This window comes from Rhamphochromis sp. 'chilingali' (genome assembly GCF_963969265.1).
Source record: "Rhamphochromis sp. 'chilingali' genome assembly, chromosome: 1".
NCBI classification, from domain to species: Eukaryota; Metazoa; Chordata; class Actinopteri; order Cichliformes; family Cichlidae; genus Rhamphochromis; species Rhamphochromis sp. 'chilingali'.
In genome coordinates, this window is record NC_137929.1 from 14300345 (window position 1) to 14324722 (window position 24378).

A 24378-nucleotide genomic window follows, 5' to 3' on the forward strand; every position below is an offset into this window, starting at 1 on the left:
GATTGATCAACAGTCACAGAAATGTAGACTTGTAGTTATTACTGCAGTATGGTCACAGCAGATACTGATAAACATGTATTATGAGGATGGATGATCAAGTTTCTCACTCTCTCCTTTAAATCTCAGTTTTTTTCTTCTTCACAGTTTATCTGTTAATTTATTAATGAATAACACTGAAAGAGTTTCTGTTATATTTCCCCTTGAACATCAGCTTATTAGGGCGGCATTAGGAAATAGCCCCCCTCCAAAGAATGAATAAATGAATGATGATAATAATAAAACGATTAAAAAGCAGAGCTCAGAGTGGTAGAATGGTCAAACATGGATCCACGGGTGGTTCAACTGCATTTGGTGACGTGACTAAAGCAAATCTTTCAAATAATCCCACCATCAACGGGATGTTGTCTCCTTTACTACGGTTACTTTACTTGGTCACCGTGTGAGTTTCTTTGAAATGAACCAAATTCTTTTATTTGTTGGTTGTTGCATATTTAACCTCTACAGTCAGGAAAGGAGGAGATGAGGCCTCAACAATGTTGGGTTGTAGCTGTGGTTCAGGTTAGAGTGAGTGTCCATGGAATAAATGTAAGTCAGTGAACTGGAAACATGACTGTGTTCAAACTTTGTTTCCCTTTTTATAATGACTCTAATCAAAGGTGGACAGAAGTATCTCCACTTTTACTTTTCTGTGTCACCATCAGAGCTTCTGCACAGTGTGGAGAAAGATCCAGAAGCAGAGCTGGACTGCAGACAGCCAGTCAGAGCAGCTGTGTACAAAGTAAGACTGAACATCTGTCTGCTGATGGACTCATTTCTGAAAACTGGACTTCTCGTGTTGTTCAGACATTGAAGAGTTTTCTTTCTCTTTAGTCTCATTGTTTTTCTTTCTTTCAGCAGATGTTGGTCTGCAGGAGGTTTTAGATGAACATAAGATCAGTCTGAGGAGGAGATGTGAACGTGTGACTGAAGGAAGTGATGAAACAGGAAGTAGAACCCTCCTCAACACCATCTACACTGAGCTCTACATCACAGAGGGACAGAGTGAAGAGGTTCATACCCAACATGAGGTGAGGCAGCTGGAGACAGCTTCCAAGATGGACGCCCTCCATGACGCTCCAATCAGGTGCCAGGACATCTTTAAAGCCTTACCTGACCAACAGAGACCCATCAGAGTGGTTCTGACCAACGGCGTGGCTGGTGTTGGAAAAACCTTCTCAGTGCAGAAGTTCACTCTGGACTGGGCAGAGGGCTTGGAGAACCAACATGTCAGTGTGGTGGTTCTGCTTTCATTCAGGGAGCTGAACCTGATCAGAGATGAGCAGTACAGTCTTCTGGAGCTGCTCCATGTTTTCCATCCAACATTACAGAAGGTCACAGCAGAGAAGCTGGCTGTCTCTCAGCTTTTGTTCATCTTTGACGGCCTGGATGAAAGCAGACTTTCATTGGATTTCACCAACAGGAAGCTGCTGTCTGATGTCACACAGAAGTCATCAGTCAGCCAGCTGCTGACAAACCTCATCCAGGGGAATCTGCTTCCCTCGGCTCTCGTCTGGATAACTTCCCGACCCGCAGCAGCCAATCAGATCCCTCCTACATGTGTTGACAGGCTAACAGAAGTACGAGGCTTCACTGACGCCCAGAAGGAGGAGTACTTCAGGAGGAGATTCAGTGATGAAGAGCTGTCCAGCAGAATCATCTCCCACATGAAGACATCCAGGAGCCTCCACATCATGTGTAGTATCCCAGTCTTCTGCTGGATCACTGCTACAGTTCTGGAGCACATGTTGACTACAGAGCAGAGAGGAGAGCTGCCCAAGACCCTGACTGACATGTACTCACACTTCCTGCTGGTTCAGACAAAGAGGAAGAAGAACAAGTACCATGAGGGACGTGAGACGAGTCCACAGGAGCTGACGGAGGCTGACAGGGAAGTTCTTCTGAAGCTGGGGAGGCTGGCGTTTGAACATCTGGAGAAAGGAAACATCATGTTCTACCAAGAAGACCTGGAGCAGTGTGGTCTGGATGTGACAGAGGCCTCGGTGTACTCAGGAGTTTGTACAGAGATCTTCAAAAGAGAGTGTGTGATCTTCCAGAAACCAGTCTACTGCTTTGTTCATCTGAGCATTCAGGAGTTTCTGGCTGCTGTCTACATGTTCCACTGTTTCACCAACTGGAAGAAAAAGGTGCTGAGGAACCTTCTGGGACAAACTTATTGGAAATCATCTCTGGATGATTTCCTGAACAGAGCCATGTATAAATCCCTCGAGAGTAAAAATGGCCACCTGGACCTGTTTGTTCGCTTCCTTCATGGCCTCTGTCTGGAGTCCAACCAGAGACTCTTAGTAGGTCTGCTGGGTCAGACAGAGATCAGTCCAGGAAACATCCAGAGAGTCATCAACAACCTGAAGGAGATGAACAGTGATGAAATCTCTCCTGACAGAAGCATCAACATCTTCCACTGTCTGATGGAGATGAACCACCTCTCAGTACATCAGGAGATCCAAGAGTTCCTGAAGTCAGAGAACAGATCAGAGAAGGAACTCTCTGAGATCCAGTGCTCAGCTCTGGCCTTCATGCTGCAGATGTCAGAGGAGGTTCTGGATGAGTTGGACCTGCAGAAGTACAACACATCAGAGCGGGGACGACAGAGACTGATTCCAGCTGTGAGGAACTGCAGAAAGGCTCGGTGAGTTGTTAAGGTTCAAATATTGAGGAAGGAGAGTACAAACAACCATTGGTCCAGAAGAGCTTGGTCAAACAATCGATTTTAATGAATACACGCATGGGAAGACCAGTTCCGTTCGCAGACAGAGCTGATCTTCGACTTAATCAAAGCATACACAGATTTTTATAGCATCAGGGTTTGAATTAATGACGCCCCTTCATACGTCACAGACAGAATACATACATACGTCAAATCAAAACCACAATGACTTTTAACACAGTTTAAAAAGAACATTGTCTTCTATCTCATCTGGAACACGAGCCCCACATCCTGCCAGACGCTGTTCCTCTTTCTTGCAGAGACAAACATGACCAACTTCTCACCTATAAATGAGTCTAACTAATGTGTGTGTGTGTGTGTGTATATGTCGTCCTCAAATGCTCTCTCATCTCACCCGTTGCACTTCTGACCTTTCACCAGAACAGAGGCTCATCCTTATGTGTAATAACCTAACTGAAACTATATGTACTACGTTGAATAAATGTTATAATCAAGAACCTCTACTAAAAGCTTAATAAAAGAATATAAAAGTATACCAGACAATTTGAATAACCTAGTAATTCAAATAGCCTCGTCTAACCAGCTCCTCAGAATAACTTAGACCCTGCTTTCGGTTTCATTTCTGCAAAGCCTGCAACTTCCTGTCAGCCTGCAACTTAGTCTTTCTGAAAGACACACACACTGTTTAAACATATGACTGCAATATCAATGCTGCAGATTATATTATTAATGCAATAGTAATGATGATGATTATTTAACAATAGCAGTAAAATAATTTCCCTGATCCACAGAGTCCAGATGTGATCATTAACATCATTAATTAGTGTAAATTAGTAGTTTAGTTCTTCAGAGATACACAGTACTAAGCAACTCTGATTAGTTTGAGTTTCTCAGATAAAATGCTATTTTGTGTTGATCAGGAAATGTGTGCGTGCACTTAGCATGATCCTGCATTGGTAGTCGTATGCTGTGTGTTGTAGACTCACATCTACACGTAATACCTGTGTTGTGTCATTAGGGGGAAGCATTTTAAACCTGCTGCTGCTGTTGTTGGTCATTCAGACGCTGCTGTTAGAGAGAAGACAGAAATAAGAATCTATTTTTGTATTTTATCTTTGTAGTGAAATGAAGTCTAATGTTAAACACAGTGACAAATATCCAGAGCAGTCACCATTTTAGCTTCTCCTCTGACTACAGACACAGAGTTTAGTGGCATAAACATGGTGAGTGAGGATGAAGGTGCTGAGGAAGACTCTGGTTTAGTGTGATTAAAGTGTGATGTACTGATGAGTGACAGTGCTGTGGTTCAGAGTGAGGGCTCAGAGGTGAACCAGCTGTGCTCTCTTACTGCCAACAGTGGGACAAACTGAGTGAGAAAACACTGCTGACATCTGGACTGAACATGTGTCAAATATGTGAGCTAACGCTGATGTCACAGCAGCTCATGGATTCACTCTCATTCCTGCTGCTGCTCCTAATGTCTGACTTCATGTTCTCATTAATCACAGAGCTGATTGTTCAGTGATTAGTTGTTTCTGCTGAAATGTCGTCCCTATTTTCTGCTGAAGGAAGTCACTGCTGTGTTTTTGACTGCTGTTTACATCCCCAAGCTAACTTCCTGGCAGCGCTCGCCAAACGTCATGATGTCATCAGTGCTTTATAGACTGTGGGAGCTTTAGGTTGTAACCACAAAGTGTTTGTGGCCGTACGCTGCAACCTTCCACAACATTCCTTTATTGTACAGACTCAGCAGCAGCTCCATTGTGTGAGGTCTGCAAGATGGCGCCAGTGTGTACGGCAAGCCGTCTCCGCTCCTCCGAGTTCCTTTTGTTGTTAGCTGTTTTATTTTCCTTATGTTTTCTGGATGGAACCACATTAATTGTTTATGACCGTCAAACGCTGCTGGATCTCCGACCTCTGAAACATTTCCGACCTTTGAAACATCAACCAGCATATCCACTTTTGAAATTGGGAAGCGACATTCCGTCTCCCATAGACACGACTACTGGCATTTATTGCCTGCCTTTTTTCCCCCCTGCCAAGAAACGGCCCAGACGACGGGGAAAACGGAGCGGCATCCGGATTCGCATCAAAACTTATTTGAAACTACATGGTGTAACCAACTACTACGCCATTTCGGATATCCTCCAGCCCCTATCCTCTCTCCATGACCAGCACACCATCAGATTACTCCGCCATCGATGGATCCGACAACTCGCTAATTCGGAACTACCAATCGTCCACCAACCCACTAGAAGCTGGATACGGGCGCGTGGTGGTGGCGTGAACCACAGCAACCTACGTCCGCTGAGGCGTGCTCCAAATAGCGATGAGATGACTACGATCAAGATGGCTGTGCTGAACATTAGATCGCTGGCGAACAAGTCTTTCGTTCTGAATGATTTTTTTCTCTCCTCCGAGCGAGACTTTCTATTCCTGACAGAAACCTGGATCCGACCTGGTGAGTCTGTCTCCCTATCGGAATTTCTTCCACCAGAATGTACTTTTGTCAGTACTCCTAGGACTTCGGGCAGAGGGGGAGGGCTAGTCACGGCTTTTAAAAACAAATTCCGTGTGCGACAGCTTCCCCCAGCCATATTTTCTAGCTTTGAGGTGCAGTTACTTGAGTTGAACTGCTCCTCCCCGATCCTCTGTGCGGTGGTATATCGCCCACCAAAAGTCAATAAGGATTTTATTCATGAGTTCGCTGACTTTTTAGGAAACCTCTTGGTTAATTATGACTGTACTCTCATTACTGGTGATTTCAATATTCATGTCTGTTGTGAGTTGGACCCACTGGTCAAGGACTTTCTTGCTCTTATAGACTCTTTTAACCTTACTCAGTGGGTCAGTAAACCAACCCATATTAAAGGCCACACGCTTGATTTGGTACTATCCTACGGTTTGGACATTTGCATTACGGACATTTATAATCCTGGGATATCGGACCATTTCCCGGTTTTGTTTAATGTCAATGTGTGCAATATGGAGCTGAAACGTGAGGGTCCTGTGCAAAATATACGCATGATTAACTCAGAGACTATTGCTCAGTTTTCTATGGCTCTGACCAACACTGCCTTCTGCGAAATTAACTGGGATACAGCTACACCAGTTAATGATCTCGCTAACTCCTTCATCGCCACCTGTACTTCTATTTTAGACACTGTAGCTCCCTTAAAGACCAAACGCCTTAAACCATTCCGTCAACCGTGGATGAATGACTATACTCGTACCCTCCGACGTGAATGCCGCCAAGCGGAGAGGAGATGGAAGAAAGACAAACTCCAGATCTCCTTTGACATTCTCCACAATTGTCTGAAGAAATATCAGAAGGCTGTTAAAACTGCAAAAGCCTCCTTCCTTTCGGAGATCATTGCGACTAATAGTCATAAGCCGCAGGTCCTTTTTGGCATTTTTAATTCGTTAATAAATCCACTCTCCACTCAGACCGAGACCTCCCAAGCTTTATGTGAAAAATTCCTAAACTATTTTTCAGATAAAACTATAGCACTAAGATCCACATATCTACCCATTGAGGACACATCTTTAACATCCGAACCCTCGTCGGTACTAGAACAGTTTGAATTTGTTTCCTTTCCGACCCTTAAGGAAATAATAGCTCAAACGAAAAATTCCAATTCCCGTCATGATGTGCTCCCTTCTCGCATTATCAAAAACGCCCTGAATATTGTAGGACCCTGGATTTTACTTATAATGAATTCATCACTACTATCAGGCTGCGTCCCTGCTGTGTTCAAACATGCAGTTATCCAACCTGTAATCAAGAAAAGTAATCTTGATCCTAATGTCCTCTCAAACTATAGGCCGGTATCGAAACTCCCTTTTATGGCTAAAGTCTTAGAGAAAATTGTTCTCAAGCAATTGCAATCTTTCTTAGAGGCAAATGGAATCAATGAAAAATTCCAATCTGGTTTTAAACCTCACCACAGTACCGAGACAGCTTTACTGAGAGTTTTTAACGATCTCCTCGTAACTGTTGATACAGGGCGCCCTGTGGTTTTAGTTCTTTTAGACTTGTCCTCTGCTTTTGATACGGTCGACCATGATATTCTCCTTTCAAGACTTGAACATGTAGTTGGCCTTAAAGGCAAAGTACTCTCATGGTTTAAATCATACCTATCCGAGCGGTTTTTCTCTGTCTCTATGGGAAATCACTCCTCTTCCCCCGCACCCCTTCGTTGCGGTGTTCCCCAGGGGTCTGTGTTAAGTCCCACGTTGTTCTCTCTCTATCTGTTACCCCTGGGAAAAATCTTTAGAAATCACAATATCTCTTTTCACTGCTATGCGGATGATATCCAAATCTATTTCCCTTTGGATTTGGATCTTCAATCCCCGCTATTGCCGTTGCTTAATTGTCTGTGTGACGTCAGAGACTGGCTACTGCATAATTCGCTCACCCTCAATGAAAACAAAACAGAAATTATCGTCTTTGGTAGCCACATGCCGTTGAAACAGCTTTCGGAGACTTTAGGTTCCTATGCCAGCCACTTATCGCCCACTGTCAGAAATCTCGGAGTAATGCTGGACAGCTCCCTCAAATTAGATAAGCAAGTGGCTGCAGTGGTAAAAACCAGCTTCTACCAACTACGCCAAATTTCGAAGGCAATGCCTTACCTACGACATAAAGACCTTGAAAGGCTCATTCATGCTTTTATAACCTCTAGACTGGACTACTGTAATTCTCTTTACTTAGGCCTCCAACTCTCTCTTATTCAACGCCTACAATTAGTCCAGAATGCCGCAGCACGCCTTTTAAGCGGCGCTAGAAGACAGGATCATATTACTCCCATTCTAGCTGACCTCCACTGGCTTCCTGTCAAATACCGTATTGTTTTTAAAATTCTTTTATATACTTTTAAAATCTTAAATAACTTGGCACCCAGTTATTTGATTGACCTTCTTAATCTATATATCCCTACAAGGGCACTCAGATCCTCTAATCAGGGGCTTCTAATGCAACCAATGTCTCGATTAAAGACAAAGGGGGATCGGGCCTTTGCTTTCGCTGCACCAAAACTCTGGAACAGCCTACCGGTTGATGTCCGTGTGTCGGAAACTATCCAATCTTTTAAATCTCGGTTAAAAACCCATCTATTTAAGCTCGCTTTTCAAACTACTTAGCTTAATTTTCCCTGATTCATGCCTGTTCTTATATTATTATTTTATTATTTTATTCTTTGTTAACTGTTTTCTCCTGTTGTAAATTGCAAGTATGGTTCGTTTGTGAAGCACTTTGTTGTACTTGTGACTTTTAAATGTGCTATAGAAATAAAATTGAAATTGAAATTGAAATTGATCCCAAATCCAAGAGTGGAGAACAGATTTGAAGTGTGTCACATCCATGCAGTCACAGCTGTTTCCACCATGTTTCCACTGATATTAATCCTGTTCAATGACACGTTTCATATCAGTGAATATGTTCTTTAGGACGTCCACTGACATGTTTAAGTGTCCTGCTGGAAATCACTCAAATCATCCATGAAATCCATGAAAAATCCTTTTAGTGTTTCTAACTTCACCCTCTGTCCTCTCTCTCTCTCCATCCTCCTCACTGCTTCTTTCACTGATAATCACACAAACATCGTATTCAGCTACAAAATAACACAATAACATCATCTGATGATCATTATTATAAGAGCAGGATCCATATTTGATATCAGAGTAACACACTGCTTGGTTATGTGCAGTCATCATCAGTGACTGTGGGTCAAACAGAAGCTCTCTGATTGGTTGCTGACCTTGGTCACCTGTCCACTCTCACCTGTTTGTGTTTGCTCTCTCTTTGCTGTCTCCATCCTCTCTCTCCTTTCTCTCCCTCTCTGTCTTTGTACGCCACTCAGGTCCAATGGAAACAGTGACATTTACAAACCAATCAAAGACAAACTGATCCATGTCAGGTTATAACAATATTCAAAGTGAATACAGGCTGCTGCTGGACACAGACAGGTAACATCATTTTGACTTGCTGTCACCTGGATCTGGACTCATAAACACTGAAGCCCTGAACAGGAATACAAATCATTTTCTGCCAACTAGCGACACACCAGCAGATAATGGCTCAGAAAGCTCAAATGAGCCAATCATTTCTGTGTTTAGTTCCCCTGAAATCAGATCTGATATCAGCAGCTCTGAGTTCATTCGTCATTATTGTCCAGTGATGAGATTTCTGCTCCGTTTGGTAACAGTCAGCAGGTTTTTCCTGCGTGTGGACATGAACAGTCGTACCTGACAGCAGGTAGCAAACAGAGATCATCTTTCCAGCTGGAACTCTTCACTGAGCTGAACTCATTCAAAATGTCCTGGAGTCAGATTCAAAACAGGAAACAGTCCAAATGTGTGTCTTCACTCTGACTCTGGATCAGATGTCAGTGACAGACTGTGGACATTATGGAAGCCTAAATGTGACACCATCTTCCTCCTTCATCTGCAGATTAAAGCCAAACAAAGATTCTCATTAAAAGTCTGCAGGTCTGAGAGAGACTCAATCGTTGTGTCATGTCAAACACAGTAAGAGGAGCTGAAGCACAGATGTGAAGAGCAGATTCATCAGATTATGACCTCACTCTGTTTTGTCTTCATATACATTCAGTCTGTGTTTATGATGCAGATTTTCTGCTTTTATAATAACACATTTTATATTTTCTATCATCACAGACTGACTCAGTGTGGACTCAAAGAGTCTCACTGTGAAGTTGTGGCCTCAGCTCTGAAGTCCAACCCCTCCCATCTGACAGAGCTGGACATGAGTAAGAACAACCTGCAGGATTCAGGTGTGAAGCTTCTGTGTGCTGGACTGGAGAGTCCAAACTGTCGACTGGAGACTCTGAGGTGAGTTCACTGACTGCGGCTGTTGTTGTTTTTCTATATTTCAGGTCTTTGATTGATGTTTGAAACTTTCTTTAGTTCCTACATGTTCAGGATGTGTCTGAAGACAAATGTGAAGAAGTTTGAGTGCTTTCAGAAATGTTGTCTTTCCAAACGACTGAACAAGTTTTTCCTTTTGGCTCCAAACAGAAGTGACAGACTTGAGCAGGGTTCATTTAAAGGCTGACAGAAGTGGAGTGGTGACTGGGGAGATGTTTGACAGGACAGTGTTTCAGCCTCCACAGGTTCATGTTGTGCTCCATCAGTCAGTGAAGATGAAGTCAGTGCTGATGAGGCTGTAGAGTGTGTGAGGGATGTGAATGAGGATGATGAAGATCTGATGATAGCAGATAAAAACAGGCTGCAGAGACTTTGAGCCATACAGGGCACACAGTGTGTGTACAAAACAGCTGAAATCATTATGGAGACCTCACTGGGATATGGAAGCATCACAGTACAGCTTCAGTGAAGCATTAAAGTCTCTGATATGAGATGAGAAATGAAGCAGCCAGAGCTTTTTCATGAGTGGAAATCCACTGTGACTGTGAGCTGCTGCTACAGCCTCCAGATTAGCCAGCAGCTCATCCTGCTCAACATTTTCTCACCAACTTTAATGGAAGTGTGATGTTTTCAGCTGGAGTGATGGTCAGGGTGGCCTCCCTCTCCTCTTCTTCTCCTCTTCCTCTTTCATTTGTAAAGCCACTTCTGCTACTTTCATTCATTCGGAAGTTCTGTAGCTGAGTTTGGGAGAGACTAACAGCCTCGGCAGCAGAGGGGAGAAAGGCTGTAACACTACCACTTTACTCTGTTCTACCTGTCACATCATTTTATCAGGAAAGAAATATGCTCATGTTTTTACTATGTTTGTCTTGAAGATGTAAGAAGATCACATGGTGCTTTTTATTATTGTGTTGGTTTGTTTCCTGTCTCTGGGATGGAGCCCAGCTGTGCGTGGTCCCTGGGCCTGTGGTCAGAGTGTGTGCTGGATAATCCGGCCCAGGATGAGGCCAAACTGACATGGGATGAAATGTCTGTCACATAATTGAGCTTAGTGTAGTTTCATTTCTGCACAATTTAAAAACAACCAAAACTTTGTTCTGTCTTTTCTATGTTATACTGTAGACTTTCTTTGATACTGTGTCCAAAAGCAGCAGCTTTTACTTTGAAGGGGAGGCGTCTCTGTTTCCTCTTCAGGTTGGATGATGGAAGCAAATGAGTGTGTGATGTTCTTTCAGTGTTGCACTTTGTAAACGGTCCCGGAGCACTGGTCTCACAGCCAGCTGCACATAGAGACCAGTGTTGTTAGTCCAGGTCAGAAGATGACTTGTTGGAATGAAAATGAGCTTGTAGTTTGTCTGCTTTAATAATGTGACTGGAAAAAGGTGTTGGACTTCAAATATGTCCATTTCTTTCACACTTCACCTTTAAAAGTGAAGCCTTGTGGTTCCTGGAAGGAAAAACACGACTTTTTCAAGTCTTTGTCCTGTTTTTATGACAAATGTACGACTTTAATGTGAAACAAGCTGCTTCATGTTGGCTTCAGCTGTTTGGAGTTTCCATTTTCTAAACTTCTACATTCTGAACATTCTTCAGCTCTGAACAGATGATGAAACACTGAATGATTTCAAGCTCACACTTTGTCTAATAAACTTACATCTTTCACTCTTTATACAGATTGAGGGACTGTGGTTTGTCAGAGATCAACTGTGATTATCTGGTAGCAGCGTTGAAGTCCAACCCCTCCCATCTGAGACAGCTGGACCTGAGTACTGAGTACGGGTCTTCGACTAACAAGAACAAGCTGCAGGATTCAGGAGTGAAGCATCTGTGTGGTTTCCTGGAGAGTCCAGGATGTGGACTTGAAACTCTGAGGTCAGTCAGCATGTTTTAGTTGTGCTGAGATGAATATGATGTGAAAGTTGTGCTGACACTAAACTGCAGACATCAGGCTGATATTATACTGATCCACACTGAGGATCTTCATGGTAAAGTCTGTTTTCTTCTTCTCTGGTTTAGTCCATTGACTGCAGCAGAACAATGTTCACATTTCAAACAGTGAGACTCAACGTATGGCCCGCGGCCCACACGCGGCCTGCCCACCTTTCCTGATTCAGAGAGAGGGGACCCTGATTAACTGTGTAGTGTTCTTCCTCACAGTTCTAAGTATCAGACACAACAATGAATAATCCACAGCTGACTGTCTTTAGCAGGTCAAAGGTCACGGCACACAGCAGACAGTGGGAAATATTATAATTCTGATCATTTATCAGCACATATCCATATGTATAAAAACAAAGCTGACACTGTGAGACTTGATCAGAGGTGTGATCATCACAGCAGAGGCCTTTGTGTCAAAGTCACTGAGGATCAAACAGAAACACATGAAGCAGATTTTCCTCTTCTGGCTTTTTATAGCAGATAACCTTCAAAATATTCTGCAGTCCATCAAAAACTGAAGCAAACCATGAATCAACATGTGAACATGAGCTGATGCTGCTGAAGTGAAGCAAAGTTACAGAGGTTTGATTACAGACACAGCTGAGAGTTTGTAATCTGTCATCATTTTAAAAGGTTTACATTTCTTCAGTATTGAACAGCAGAAATGAGGCTTTGTTTTCGGAGGCCGACAGCAGTGAACACAACAGCAGACTGGTGCGTAATAAGCAGTGAATAATGCAGGAAACAGATTTTTGAAGGTAAACTGTTCTTGAAGTACACTGAGAGAGAGAGAGCTGTGCAGGAAGTAAACGTCTAAGTCAGAGAGAATTCATGACGATGTTCATCAAACGTAAAGCGTAGTTTGGATCTTCTTCTGCTGCTGGTTCAGTCACTTTTGGTTGGAGACAGATGAAACCTGCAGCTTCAGGATCTGTGAGCTGTCCACTTTCAGCCCCGACAGCGTGTCCGTGTACGTGCCGTCGAGTGAACGATCCACGCTCTGTGTTTCCATATTTGTGTGTTTAGCTGCTCTCATTTACTGTTTTATCTGTTTGCTTGTTGTTGAAATACTTTTGGGAGCTTTAACCTGAGATTCTGGCAAAATACATTTATATTAAAAATCAATTCAGGATTGAATGAATCAACATCGCTTTATTCAAATTAAAACCATTTAAATGGGAAAATCCATTTTTTTACACCCGCCTCTAATGCTGGGTAATGTCAGCTGGTTCATGTGCAGCTGGCTGTGAGGCTCAGGGAGCGTCTACAAAGTGCAACACTGAAAGAACATCATCCATAAATATTGAGTAATAACTGGACTCTCATACAGCGACACTCAAATGCCTTTAAACATCAGCTTATTCTGCTGATCCAAGTCCAACACTGAGTTTGTAAAAACATGTTTGTCAATCATTTTGTTTGGTTTCTGAGGAAAATGATGCAATAACTTGCTACTAATACACAACATTTCATCATATTTCCTCATAACCCTCTTTTGTCTGACCATTTGATCCCATTTGAATTTGCAATAAAGGATCCACAGAGTTTGGTGACAATAATGACAGTAGATGTTTGTGTGAAAGTGCTGGAAGCAAATGAGTGTGTGATGTTCTTTCAGTGTTGCACTTTGTAGACGCTCCCTGAGCACTGGTCTCACAGCCAGCTGCACATAGAGACCAGTGTTGTTAGTCCAGGTCAGAAGATGACTTGTTGGAATGAAAATGAGCTTGTAGTTTGTCTGCTTTAATAATGTGACTGGAAAAAGGTGTTGGACTTCAAATATGTCCATTTCTTTCACACTTCACCTTTAAAAGTGAAGCCTTGTGGTTCCTGGAAGGAAAAACACGACTTTTTCAAGTCTTTGTCCTGTTTTTATGATAAATGTACGACTTTAATGTGAAACATTCAGAGTTTTTTCTCTTGTTGTGTTTGTTTGAAGCTGCTTCCTGTTGGCTTCAGCTGTTTGGAGTTTCCATTTTCTAAACTTCTACATTCTGAACCTTCTTCAGCTCTGAACAGATGATGAAACACTGAATGATTTCAAGCTCACACTTTGTCTAATAAACTTACATCTTTCATTCTTTATACAGATTGATGGGCTGTGGTTTGTCAGAGATCAGCTGTGATTATCTGGCAGCAGCACTGAAGTCCAACCCCTCCCATTTGAGAGAGCTGGACCTGAGCAGGAACAACAAGCTGCAGGATCCAGGAGTGAAGCATCTGTGTGGTTTCCTGGAGAGTCCAGGATGTGGACTTGAAACTCTGAGGTCAGTCAGCATGTTTTAGTTGTGCTGAGATGAATATGATGTGAAAGTTGTGCTGACACTAAACTGCAGACATCAGGCTGATATTATACTGATCCACACTGAGGATCTTCATGGTAAAGTCTGTCTTCTTCTTCTCTGGTTTAGTCCATTGACTGCAGCAGAACAATGTTCACATTTCAAACAGTGAGATTCAACGTATGGCCCGCGGCTCACACGCGGCCTGCCCACCTTTCCTGATTCAGAGAGAGGGGACCCTGATTAACTGTGTAGTGTTCTTCCTCACAGTTCTAAGTATCAGACACAACAATGAATAATCCACAGCTGACTGTCTTTAGCAGGTCAAAGGTCACGGCACACAGCAGACAGTGGGAAATATTATAATTCTGATCATTTATCAGCACATATCCATATGTATAAAAACAAAGCTGACACTGTGAGACTTGATCAGAGGTGTGATCATCACAGCAGAGGCCTTTGTGTCAAAGTCACTGAGGATCAAACAGAAACACATGAAGCAGATTTTCCTCTTCTGGCTTTTTATAGCAGATAACCTTCAAAATATTCTGCAGTCCATCAAAAACTGAAGCAAACCATGAATCAACATGTGAACATGAGCTGATGCTGCTGAAGTGAAGCAAAGTTACAGAGGTTTGATTACAGACACAGCTGAGAGTTTGTAATCTGTCATCATTTTAAAAGGTTTACATTTCTTCAGTATTGAACAGCAGAAATGAGGCTTTGTTTTCGGAGGCCGACAGCAGTGAACACAACAGCAGACTGGTGCGTAATAAGCAGTGAATAATGCAGGAAACAGATTTTTGAAGGTAAACTGTTCTTGAAGTACACTGAGAGAGAGAGAGCTGTGCAGGAAGTAAACGTCTAAGTCAGAGAGAATTCATGACGATGTTCATCAAACGTAAAGCGTAGTTTGGATCTTCTTCTGCTGCTGGTTCAGTCACTTTTGGTTGGAGACAGATGAAACCTGCAGCTTCAGGATCTGTGAGCTGTCCACTTTCAGCCCCGACGGCATGTGAATGGTCCACGCTCTGTGTTTCCATCTTTGTGTGTTTAGCTGCTCTCATTTACTGTTTTATCTGTTTGCTTGTTGTTGAAATACTTTTGTGAGCTTTAGCCTGAGATTCTGGCAAAATACATTTATATGAAAAATCGATTCAGGATTGAATGAATCAACATCGCTTTATTCAAATTAAAACCATTTAAATGGGAAAATCCATTTTTTTACACCCGCCTCTAATGCTGGGTAATGTCAGCTGGTCCATGTGCAGCTGGCTGTGAGGCTCAGCGAGCGTCTACAAAGTGCAACACTGAAAGAACATCATCCATAAATATTGAGTAATAACTGGACTCTCATACAGCGAGACTCAAATGCCTTTAAACATCAGCTTATCCTGCTGATCCAAGTCCAACACTGAGTTTGTAAAAACATGTTTGTCAATCATTTTGTTTGGTTTCTGAGGAAAATGATTCAATAACTTGCTGCTAATACACAACATTTCATCATATTTCCTCATAACCCTCTTTTGTCTGACCATTTGATCCCATTTGAATTTGCAATAAAGGATCCACAGAGTTTGGTGACAATAATGACAGTAGATGTTTGTGTGAAAGTGCTGGAAGCAAACTAGTGTGTGATGTTCTTTCTAGAGATGGACCGATCCGATATTACGTATCGGTATCGGTCCGATACTGACCTAAATTACTGGATCCGATATCGGAGAAAAATAAAAAATGTAATCCGATCCATTAAATATCACGAAAGCGCCTCACAAAACTTGCAACACGCCGTAACTCGCCTCAGAACGTTAGCACGTCGGAGCAGTATGCATCACGTGATAGAGCGGCTGTGGCATGCGGGACCTGTCGGTGGTCTGGATAGCATGTGGAGCTTCGCTAGCAACCCGGCATTTCATCTCCGACAAAGTTATCCCCGAGAGAAGTAAAGCAAGTGTGTAAGTCCATCTCTGAATGTTTGTAAAACATTCCCACGTTAAGCTTAACAAGCGACTGCCTCTTCTTGCTGCTACTTCAATCATGAAACTGCTTAAATGATCAGCTGATCGGCTTTTCTGTCGCGAGTCCGTCTCTCTTGTTTGTTTTTGGCCCACTTTGCACCAGAAAGAGGAAACCAGCGGCTGAACAACAGCAGCACGTTTAAGCTTGATAAGCTGTTGTTAGAATTTATTTAATATTACTTTCTACACCAGGATCTTTTTCTACGTAGCTGACGGCTGGTAACTGTGCAGGGGCGGATCTAGCAAAGTTTAGCCAGGGGGGCCGATAGGGCATTAACAGGGAAAAGGGGGCACAAAGACATACTTTTCTTTCTTATTCTCATTTAAAATGTCGAGCTTTTAATAAATAATTATCTGACACCCAAAGTTTTAATTTGATGTAAAATGAATAGAAGTCAATTACTGTATATAGTGACTATTAAGTCTAATATATATACCCTAGTAAGCTATAGTACTTTTTACTTTGGGAAGGTACCATCTGTGCAGTCTGCAATTTTGTTGAAGAAAGATGTTGAATCTATTTTATATTTCTTGAAAAATAATTGATTTCTGTGCATTTTTTTTCACACTGCATCAAATTAAGGTTGATTACGTCGATTAAGCATCATGAGGTGGCGCGTGAGGGGTGGTTCCCTAATTTTTATTTATTTATTTTTGTTGTTGCTGGGAGTTGGAACCCTATTGGTTAGGTTGCTTAATATTTACGCTACGTACTCTTTAAAGTATCAGAATAGGGAGGATGGTGTAGGTTTAAGTTTATTAGATTGATCAGTATTGCTGAACTATGAAATATTTTTTTTTGTATACAGGTATAACAGAATAGCTTTAGTGTAGTTGTTGTTTTAAACTTGAGTATGAACTTGCGGACTTGCAAAATGCAGCAAGATATTTAAAAAAAACAGTTTTGTTGATTAAAAAACACTATATCGGATTCATATCGGTATCGGCAGATATCCAAATTTATGATATCGGTATCGGTATCGGACATAAAAAAGTGGTATCGTGCCATCTCTAGTTCTTTCAGTGTTGCACTTTGTAGACGCTCCCTGAGCACTGGTCTCACAGCCAGCTGCACATACACGGAGCACAGAATTATTAGGCAAGTTGTATTTTTGAGGAATAATTTTATTATTGAACATCAACCATGTTCTCAATGAACCCAAAAAACTCATTAATATCAAAGCTGAATGTTTTTGGAAGTAGTTTTTAGTTTGTTTTTAGTTTTAGCTATTTTAGGGGGATATCTGTGTGTGCAGGTGACTATTACTGTCCATAATTATTAGGCAACTTAACAAAAAACAAATATATACCCATTTCAATTATTTATTTTTACCAGTGAAACCAATATAACATCTCCACATTCACAAATATACATTTCTGACATTCAAAAACAAAACAAAAACAAATCAGCGACCAATATAGCCACCTTTCTTTGCAAGGACACTCAAAAGCCTGCCATCCATGGATCCTGTCAGTGTTTTGATCTGTTCACCATCAACATTGCGTGCAGCAGCAACCACAGCCTCCCAGACACTGTTCAGAGAGGTGTACTGTTTTCCCTCCTTGTAAATCTCACATTTGATGATGGACCACAGGTTCTCAATGGGGTTCAGATCAGGTGAACAAGGAGGCCATGTCATTAGTTTTTCTTCTTTTATACCCTTTCTTGCCAGCCACGCTGTGGAGTACTTGGACGCGTGTGATGGAGCATTGTCCTGCATGAAAATCATGTTTTTCTTGAAGGATGCAGACTTCTTCCTGTGCCACTGCTTGAAGAAGGTGTCTTCCAGAAACTGGCAGTAGGACTGGGAGTTGAGCTTGACTCCATCCTCAACCCGAAAAGGCCCCACAAGCTCATCTTTGATGATACCAGCCCAAACCAGTACTCCACCTCCACCTTGCTGACGTCTGAGTCGGACTGGAGCTCTCTGCCCTTTACCAATCCAGCCACGGGCCCATCCATCTGGCCCATCAAGACTCACTCTCATTTCATCAGTCCATAAAACCTTAGAAAAAACAGTCTTGAGATATTTCTTGGCCCAGTCTTGACGTTTCAGCTTGTGTGTCTTGTTCAGTGGTGGTCGTCTTTCAGCCTTTCTTACCTTGGCCATGTCTCTGAGTATTGCACACCTTGTGCTTTTGGGCACTCCAGTGATGTTGCAGCTCTGAAATATGGCCAAACTGGTGGCAAGTGGCATCTTGGCAGCTGCACGCTTGACTTTTCTCAGTTCATGGGCAGTTATTTTGCGCCTTGGTTTTTCCACACGCTTCTTGCGACCCTGTTGACTATTTTGAATGAAATGCTTGATTGTTTGATGATCACGCTTCAGAAGCTTTGCAATTTTGAGAGTGCTGCATCCCTCTGCAAGATATCTCACTATTTTTGACTTTTCTGAGCCTGTCAAGTCCTTCTTTTGACCCGTTTTGCCAAAGGAAAGGACGTTGCCTAATAATTATGTACACCTGACATAGGGTGTTGATGTCATTAGACCACACCCCTTCTCATTACAGAGATGCACATCACCTAATATGCTTAATTGGCGGCGGGGCCAGACGGCATCACCGGCCGTCTGCTGCGCTGCTGTGCTGACCTGTGCTGACTCACTGGCAGAACTCAGGTGGTGAGGGTGGGTAGATGCGTCTCTAACAGCATCACCATCAACACAGGAGCACCACAGGGATGTGTCCTCTCACCACTGCTCTACTCCCTCTACACTTCAGACTGTGTGGCCACCCATGGCTCCAACACCATTGTGAAGTTTGCTGACGACACAGTGGTGTTGGGTGCCATCTCCAACAACGGTGAGGCGGCCTACATGGATGAAGTGAAGAATCTGGCATTGTGGTGCCAGGACAACCACCTCCAGCTGAACGTCAGCAAGACCAAGGAGCTGGTGGTGGACTTCAGAAGGGGTCAGCACAGAGACAACAAGCTCATTATCATCAATGGAGCTCCAGTGGAGAGGGTGCAGTCCTTCAAGTATCTTGGTGTCCACATCTCCTCAGACCTGACATGGGCTGCCCACATTCAGGTCCAGACCAAAAAGGCTAGGCAGCGCCTGTACCACCTACGACAACTGAGGAAGTTCAGGGTCTCTCCAAAGATCCTCAGGATTTTCTATACAGGCGGTGTGGAGAGCATCCTCACACAGAACATGACATCGTGGTTTGGGAACAGCTGTGTGAAGGACCAAAAAGCTCTCCAGAGAGTGATCCATACAGCAGAACGCTGCTGCAGGATTGCTCTCCCCCCGCTTCAGGACACCTACACCAGGAGATACCGGACTAGAGCAGCACAGATACTGAAGGACCCGTCCCATCCTGGCAACAAACTGTTCCAACTCCTGCAATCTGGTAGAAGGTTCCGCATCATCCGGGCAAGGACAGAGAGACTCAAGAGGAGCTTCTATCCCCAAGCCATCCGGGCCCTAAACACACACACCGGCCCTCTCACATCATCTATAACTGACTGAGACAGGACTCTCTTCCAGACACTCTAAACCCAGGCACAATGTACATTCCAAATTCCTTTAATTTTAAATATGTTTATATTGTCTATCCTGTAAAATAGTCAGAGGTCTATTCATATTAATGTACAGAATTCACCTGGTTGCTGCTACTACTGCACATTCACCCAATGTACATACTATATATATATATATATATAATGTTCTTCCTCTACCCCCCCCCCCCCCCATTTTTGCACATGTCGAGGAGCGTGTCAGGCTACATTTCACTGTGTGTTATACTTGTATGACTATGCATGTGACATATAAAGAAACTTGAAACTTGGTAGTAGGCTTTCCAGCCTATACAGCTTGGAGTAAGACAACATGCGTGAAGAGGATGATGTGGACAAAATACTCATTTGCCTAATAATTCTGCACTCCCTGTAGAGGCCGGTGTTGTTAGTCCAGGTCAGAAGATGACTTGTTGGAATGAAAATGAGCTTGTAGTTTGTCTGCTTTAATAATGTGACTGGAAAAAGGTGTTGGACTTCAAATATGTCCATTTCTTTCACACTTCACCTTTAAAAGTGAAGCCTTGTGGTTCCTGGAAGGAAAAACACGACTTTTTCACGTCTTTGTCCTGTTTTTATGAGAAATGTACGACTTTAGTGTGAAACATTCAGAGTTTTTTCTCTTGTTGTGTTTGTTTGAAGCTGCTTCCTGTTGGCTTCAGCTGTTTGGAGTTTCCATTTTCTAAACTTCTACATTCTGAACCTTCTTCAGCTCTGAACAGATGATGAAACACTGAATGATTTCAAGCTCACACTTTGTCTAATAAACTTACATCTTTCATTCTTTATACAGATTGATGGACTGTGGTTTGTCAGAGATCAGCTGTGATTATCTGGCAGCAGCACTGAAGTCCAACCCCTCCCATCTGAGACAGCTGGACCTGAGCTACAACACCAAGCTGCAGGATTCAGGAGTGAAGCATGTGTGTGGTTTCCTGGAGAGTCCAGGATGTGGACTTGAAACTCTGAGGTCAGTCAGCATGTTTTAGTTGTGCTGAGATGAATATGATGTGAAAGTTGTGCTGACACTAAACTGCAGACATCAGGCTGATATTATACTGATCCACACTGAGGATCTTCATGGTAAAGTCTGTTTTGTTCTTCTCTGGTTTAGTCCATTGACTGCAGCAGAACAATGTTCACATTTCAAACCTTCAAAGAAGAAGAAAAATCCTCCACTGGATAATTCACTGTGAAACTCTCCAACTCTTCATTCCACCTTAAAGTCTGTCTGACACTGAAATCCAAAGCAAAATGTGCGTTTGCTTTACAGACAGCAGTCCAACACAAACATACACACATCATCCAAAACACAGTCCAACATCCAAATCTCCTCCACTGCCAGCATGAATGATGGGAAAGAGAAGGAGGAACACTCTGACATTCAGGGTTAGAATGAGTTTCATAAAGCAGACTGTGAAGATCAAAGCTGCATTATAATAATAATAATAATGGATTGGATTTATATAGCGCTTTTCAAGGCACCCAAAGCGCTTTACAATACCACTATTCATTCATTAGAAAGCTTACATGAATGAATGAGTGGACAGAAGTGGACAGAGATCATCTGTAGCACTTCAAAGGCTTTAAATCAGCACGTTTCTCTTTATTCTTTATCAACAGTTTTCTGTGGAATGAAGCTAACAGCAGGCTAATAAGATGCTGACCAATCCGGTTGTTCAGTCTGACGTCACTAGCCGTGTCTGGACCTAAACTCCGCTGCACGTCCATATATCAAACGATCACTATGGCATTACTGAGAGTTTAAAAACTGTCTAAAGTCTTTCATCTTTAATAAAATGATCAGCGTTCTGCTCTACCAGGTGTAACAATTGAGATTAACATCCAGGCAACCATGAAAACGGAATTTATGACATTTTATGGAGTTAGAAGTTAGCAGGGAGTTAGCTCGCTAACTTCTATCTAAATACAATATAGCATGTCCTGACTGCGGTGTTTTAGAAACAAATTAAAACGTACTGCTCTGTTATCACTTCCAACATAAATGAAGACAGAAAACTAAACAGCAGTGACGTTTGTAGGGTTACTGAAGTTGGGCTAGCTGGTATATAATGATGTCCTACGTGACCGCTAGCGACACAGCTATGTTAGCATAGTATAAACAAGCTAACCTTTTTTTCCACTCGATAAAAGTTAACGTGAGTGTTCTCGGTGGTCAGGAACAAATGTAATCGCATTGCAGGATGCTCTAAAAGGACCAAACTTCAGCCAGGAGAACAACTGAGATAATCCATCCACAATACGAGGTTAGTCATTCATATACTGCTGCATGGGCTGGGCTGTAGTTACATCCTAAGGTTTTAAAAACTGAGCTTAAATAAATGATTAGCAGTAATAAAAGCCGAGGGCGGTCAACAGTGATCACTGACTGTTTTAGGAGCTTTTTGAGATCAAATAGAAGAAAATACATAACATTAAACATGTTAACACAAAAGCCATATTAAACACAGACTACTTTAGGCCCGGAAGTAGGATTCGTCACGTCATCACTTAACAATCGGATAGGTTTCTATTAAAGGTTGTAATTTGCATATGAAAAAGTGCTTTGGCTCAGCAGGGATCAGCTTACAGGTAGAATACAGCTGCTGGATGGGATTAGCATGTCATAGCTATCTACCAAACTGCTAACTGGGGAATTTCAGGCCATCCATGAATCACTTTTGCTAACTGTTTATTCAGCTTAGGCTCACAGGGCTGCAGCCTGTGCCCTAGCTGTCATAGGGCAAGAGGCGTGGTCCACCTGCACAGGTGAGCAGTCCATCACAGGGCCAACAGAGAGAGACAGAGAAGCACTCTCTCACATCCACACCTACAGCCAATTTAGAAGCACCAATGAACCTAAGCAGCATTTCATTGGACTGTGGGAGAACATCCAACCTCCACAGAAAGGCCAACAAGCTTCAACCTACAACCTTCTTGATTTAAGGCACTAGTGCGAACCACTTTCCCCCATTTAAGCCCAAATCCTGCATCTTCCTGTTTCTGACTCCAGGCCAGCTCCACTAACACTTTCTCATCAGACACTGCCACCTAGTGGAGAAATTCTTAGTTCCATTTGAAGCTTCAGATTACAGTTAGTTCCTTTACAAAGAGGTGGAGGTGGTGGGGCCACAGGACCATCGTCACTGAGTACTAGGGATGGGTATTATTTAGGTTTTGTCCAATACCGGTGCCAACCTGGTACTTTTGAAATGGTGCCGGTGCTTAAACGGTGCTTAAAGAATGGAAAAAACACAAACTTTGTCCTAAAACCTCTCATGTTTAGCTGTTTTCTACTTTTTCTTTGGTCATTTTTGCCTTTTTGGCCAGGGTGAAGGGAGTATCTGCCATCAAACAAGAAGACAGCCGCAAGTAACTACGACGGTGTCTGTTAGTTCACCTTACATGCATTAATGTAATAACGTGGTTAGCCTACTCAACGTAAATTACACACAAACAACATTAAGCTACTCACCCAGAGAAGAATTGCTGCTGCTGCCATCATCATCCGCCATCATTTCTGCTACACTGGCAGGGCTAGGGGCCAGGACTCTCCTCTTCGGGTTCGTGGGGGATGTTGCTAACTCCGGGTCCGATAACAGGCACCACACCTGATAGGTTTGTAGCTTAAACCTATTCGCTGGAACGTTGAAGACAATGTAATTACACAGCAAAGCAAGACACGAGTAGGCAAAGTTCTTCATGTTTCTCGTGCACAGGAGAGAACTGGACAAACAATGTTCCTTCGCTTGACCCCAGTTGCTCTCATCTGCTCCCCCGTAACACTGCTCTTTTATTGAGGTTACATGAATATACATAGGTACATTAACATATGACGTCTACATGCAAACAAAGAGTACCTTGCGTGTGTGTGTGTGTGTGTGGTATGTTGCAAAAGCAGTTTCACCCCGGTTCGTATATTCGTCAGGACTCCAGAAAGAACACCGGGACTCAGTAGTCAATTAACAACACTTTTATTAATACACACTTATTGATTACACCTTCTAGAAGGGAGATGTACAGGACCCCGGACTTTCTCTGCAGATCTCAACTCCTTTGTCTGTTACATGCAGTTTTGTATCAGTGACCCCGCTTCTAAACCCTCTACAAGGTGCCATAAAACTAAGTACTATGTTTACCTACTTTCACTTGTGTGTGTGCGAACCCGTGAATGCCTACATGTGCACGTTCCCGCGTGCCTATATGAGTGCTCGTGTGTGACTGTGTACGCATACCTGTGTGTATGTGTGAGTGAGTGCACATAAGTGAGTGTGCGTGTGGATGTGTGTGCGTGACAGTTAAAACACTGTGGGTGTAGGTGACTCCCTAGAGGTCATAAAACCCTTCTCCCTTCCAGACCACAGTTATCCAGTTACAAATGTTGAGACCCCCACCCAAACATACTCTGGGGAATTTCCACTCAGCATTAACTCTTCTCTGTTTTACTTTCACAGTTCAAGTGGGGGAGGGGTCTCCTACAATCTACTCCTAAGTTCACGACAAAGTGAGGCCTTTATTATATTGAGGGCAGTGTCAGTGTCTCTACAATAGTTCTACATTCTATGTTAACACATTTCTAAACTCTAAAATCAGCTAAACATTCTACAGGTCAGTGTGACCCCATAAATGACTTCCCTAAACCTGCTGGTTTGGAAGTCCAAAAGTTCATCTAAACAAAAGGCACTTAGCCTAAAACAGATATAGATACGTTTATCCTACCATAAAACAATAAGAGAAGGTACGACCTCTCCCATGCTCCCAGAATGTGGGTGTGAATGTCAGAACACTCTAGAATGCACACCAAGCCTATGCAGACTGCCAAAGATCACACATCCTATCACTACACAATCGATTATACACCTCTAAGCATATATGGTTTAATATTTCTAAGCATAAATGACAATAAACAATATAAATCTAACAACACCCGCAGTAGATGCGCTCGGTGTGAGGTCTTGCAGCAAGCTATCAAATACGGTGCATTTCTCGGCCTTTAAAAAAACGCTATGT

At 42.7% G+C, this 24378-nt stretch overlaps 3 protein-coding genes across 3 annotated transcripts in view; 1 reads left to right on the forward strand and 2 right to left on the reverse strand.

Annotated features, from left to right (window-relative positions):
- LOC308407496 (protein NLRC3-like) overlaps positions 1-24378 on the reverse strand; it is a gene marked incomplete at its 3' end in the record, with an annotated part of 496743 nt that overhangs the window by 83181 nt on the left and 389184 nt on the right. The gene's annotated exons all lie outside the window — the stretch shown is intronic.
- The window catches only part of LOC308394039 (protein NLRC3-like), a 237891-nt gene that overhangs the window by 74396 nt on the left and 139117 nt on the right, over positions 1-24378 (reverse strand). The gene's annotated exons all lie outside the window — the stretch shown is intronic.
- Positions 1-24378, forward strand: part of LOC308400036 (NACHT, LRR and PYD domains-containing protein 12-like) — a gene marked incomplete at its 5' end in the record, with an annotated part of 32703 nt that overhangs the window by 5977 nt on the left and 2348 nt on the right. The window contains 6 exons of the mRNA XM_080887505.1: positions 702-778; positions 895-2686; positions 9401-9574; positions 11285-11482; positions 13639-13815; positions 20162-20338. Coding sequence (XP_080743631.1) covers positions 702-778; positions 895-2686; positions 9401-9574; positions 11285-11482; positions 13639-13815; positions 20162-20338 — 2595 coding nt within the window. The remainder of the gene's footprint in view (positions 1-701; positions 779-894; positions 2687-9400; positions 9575-11284; positions 11483-13638; positions 13816-20161; positions 20339-24378) is intronic.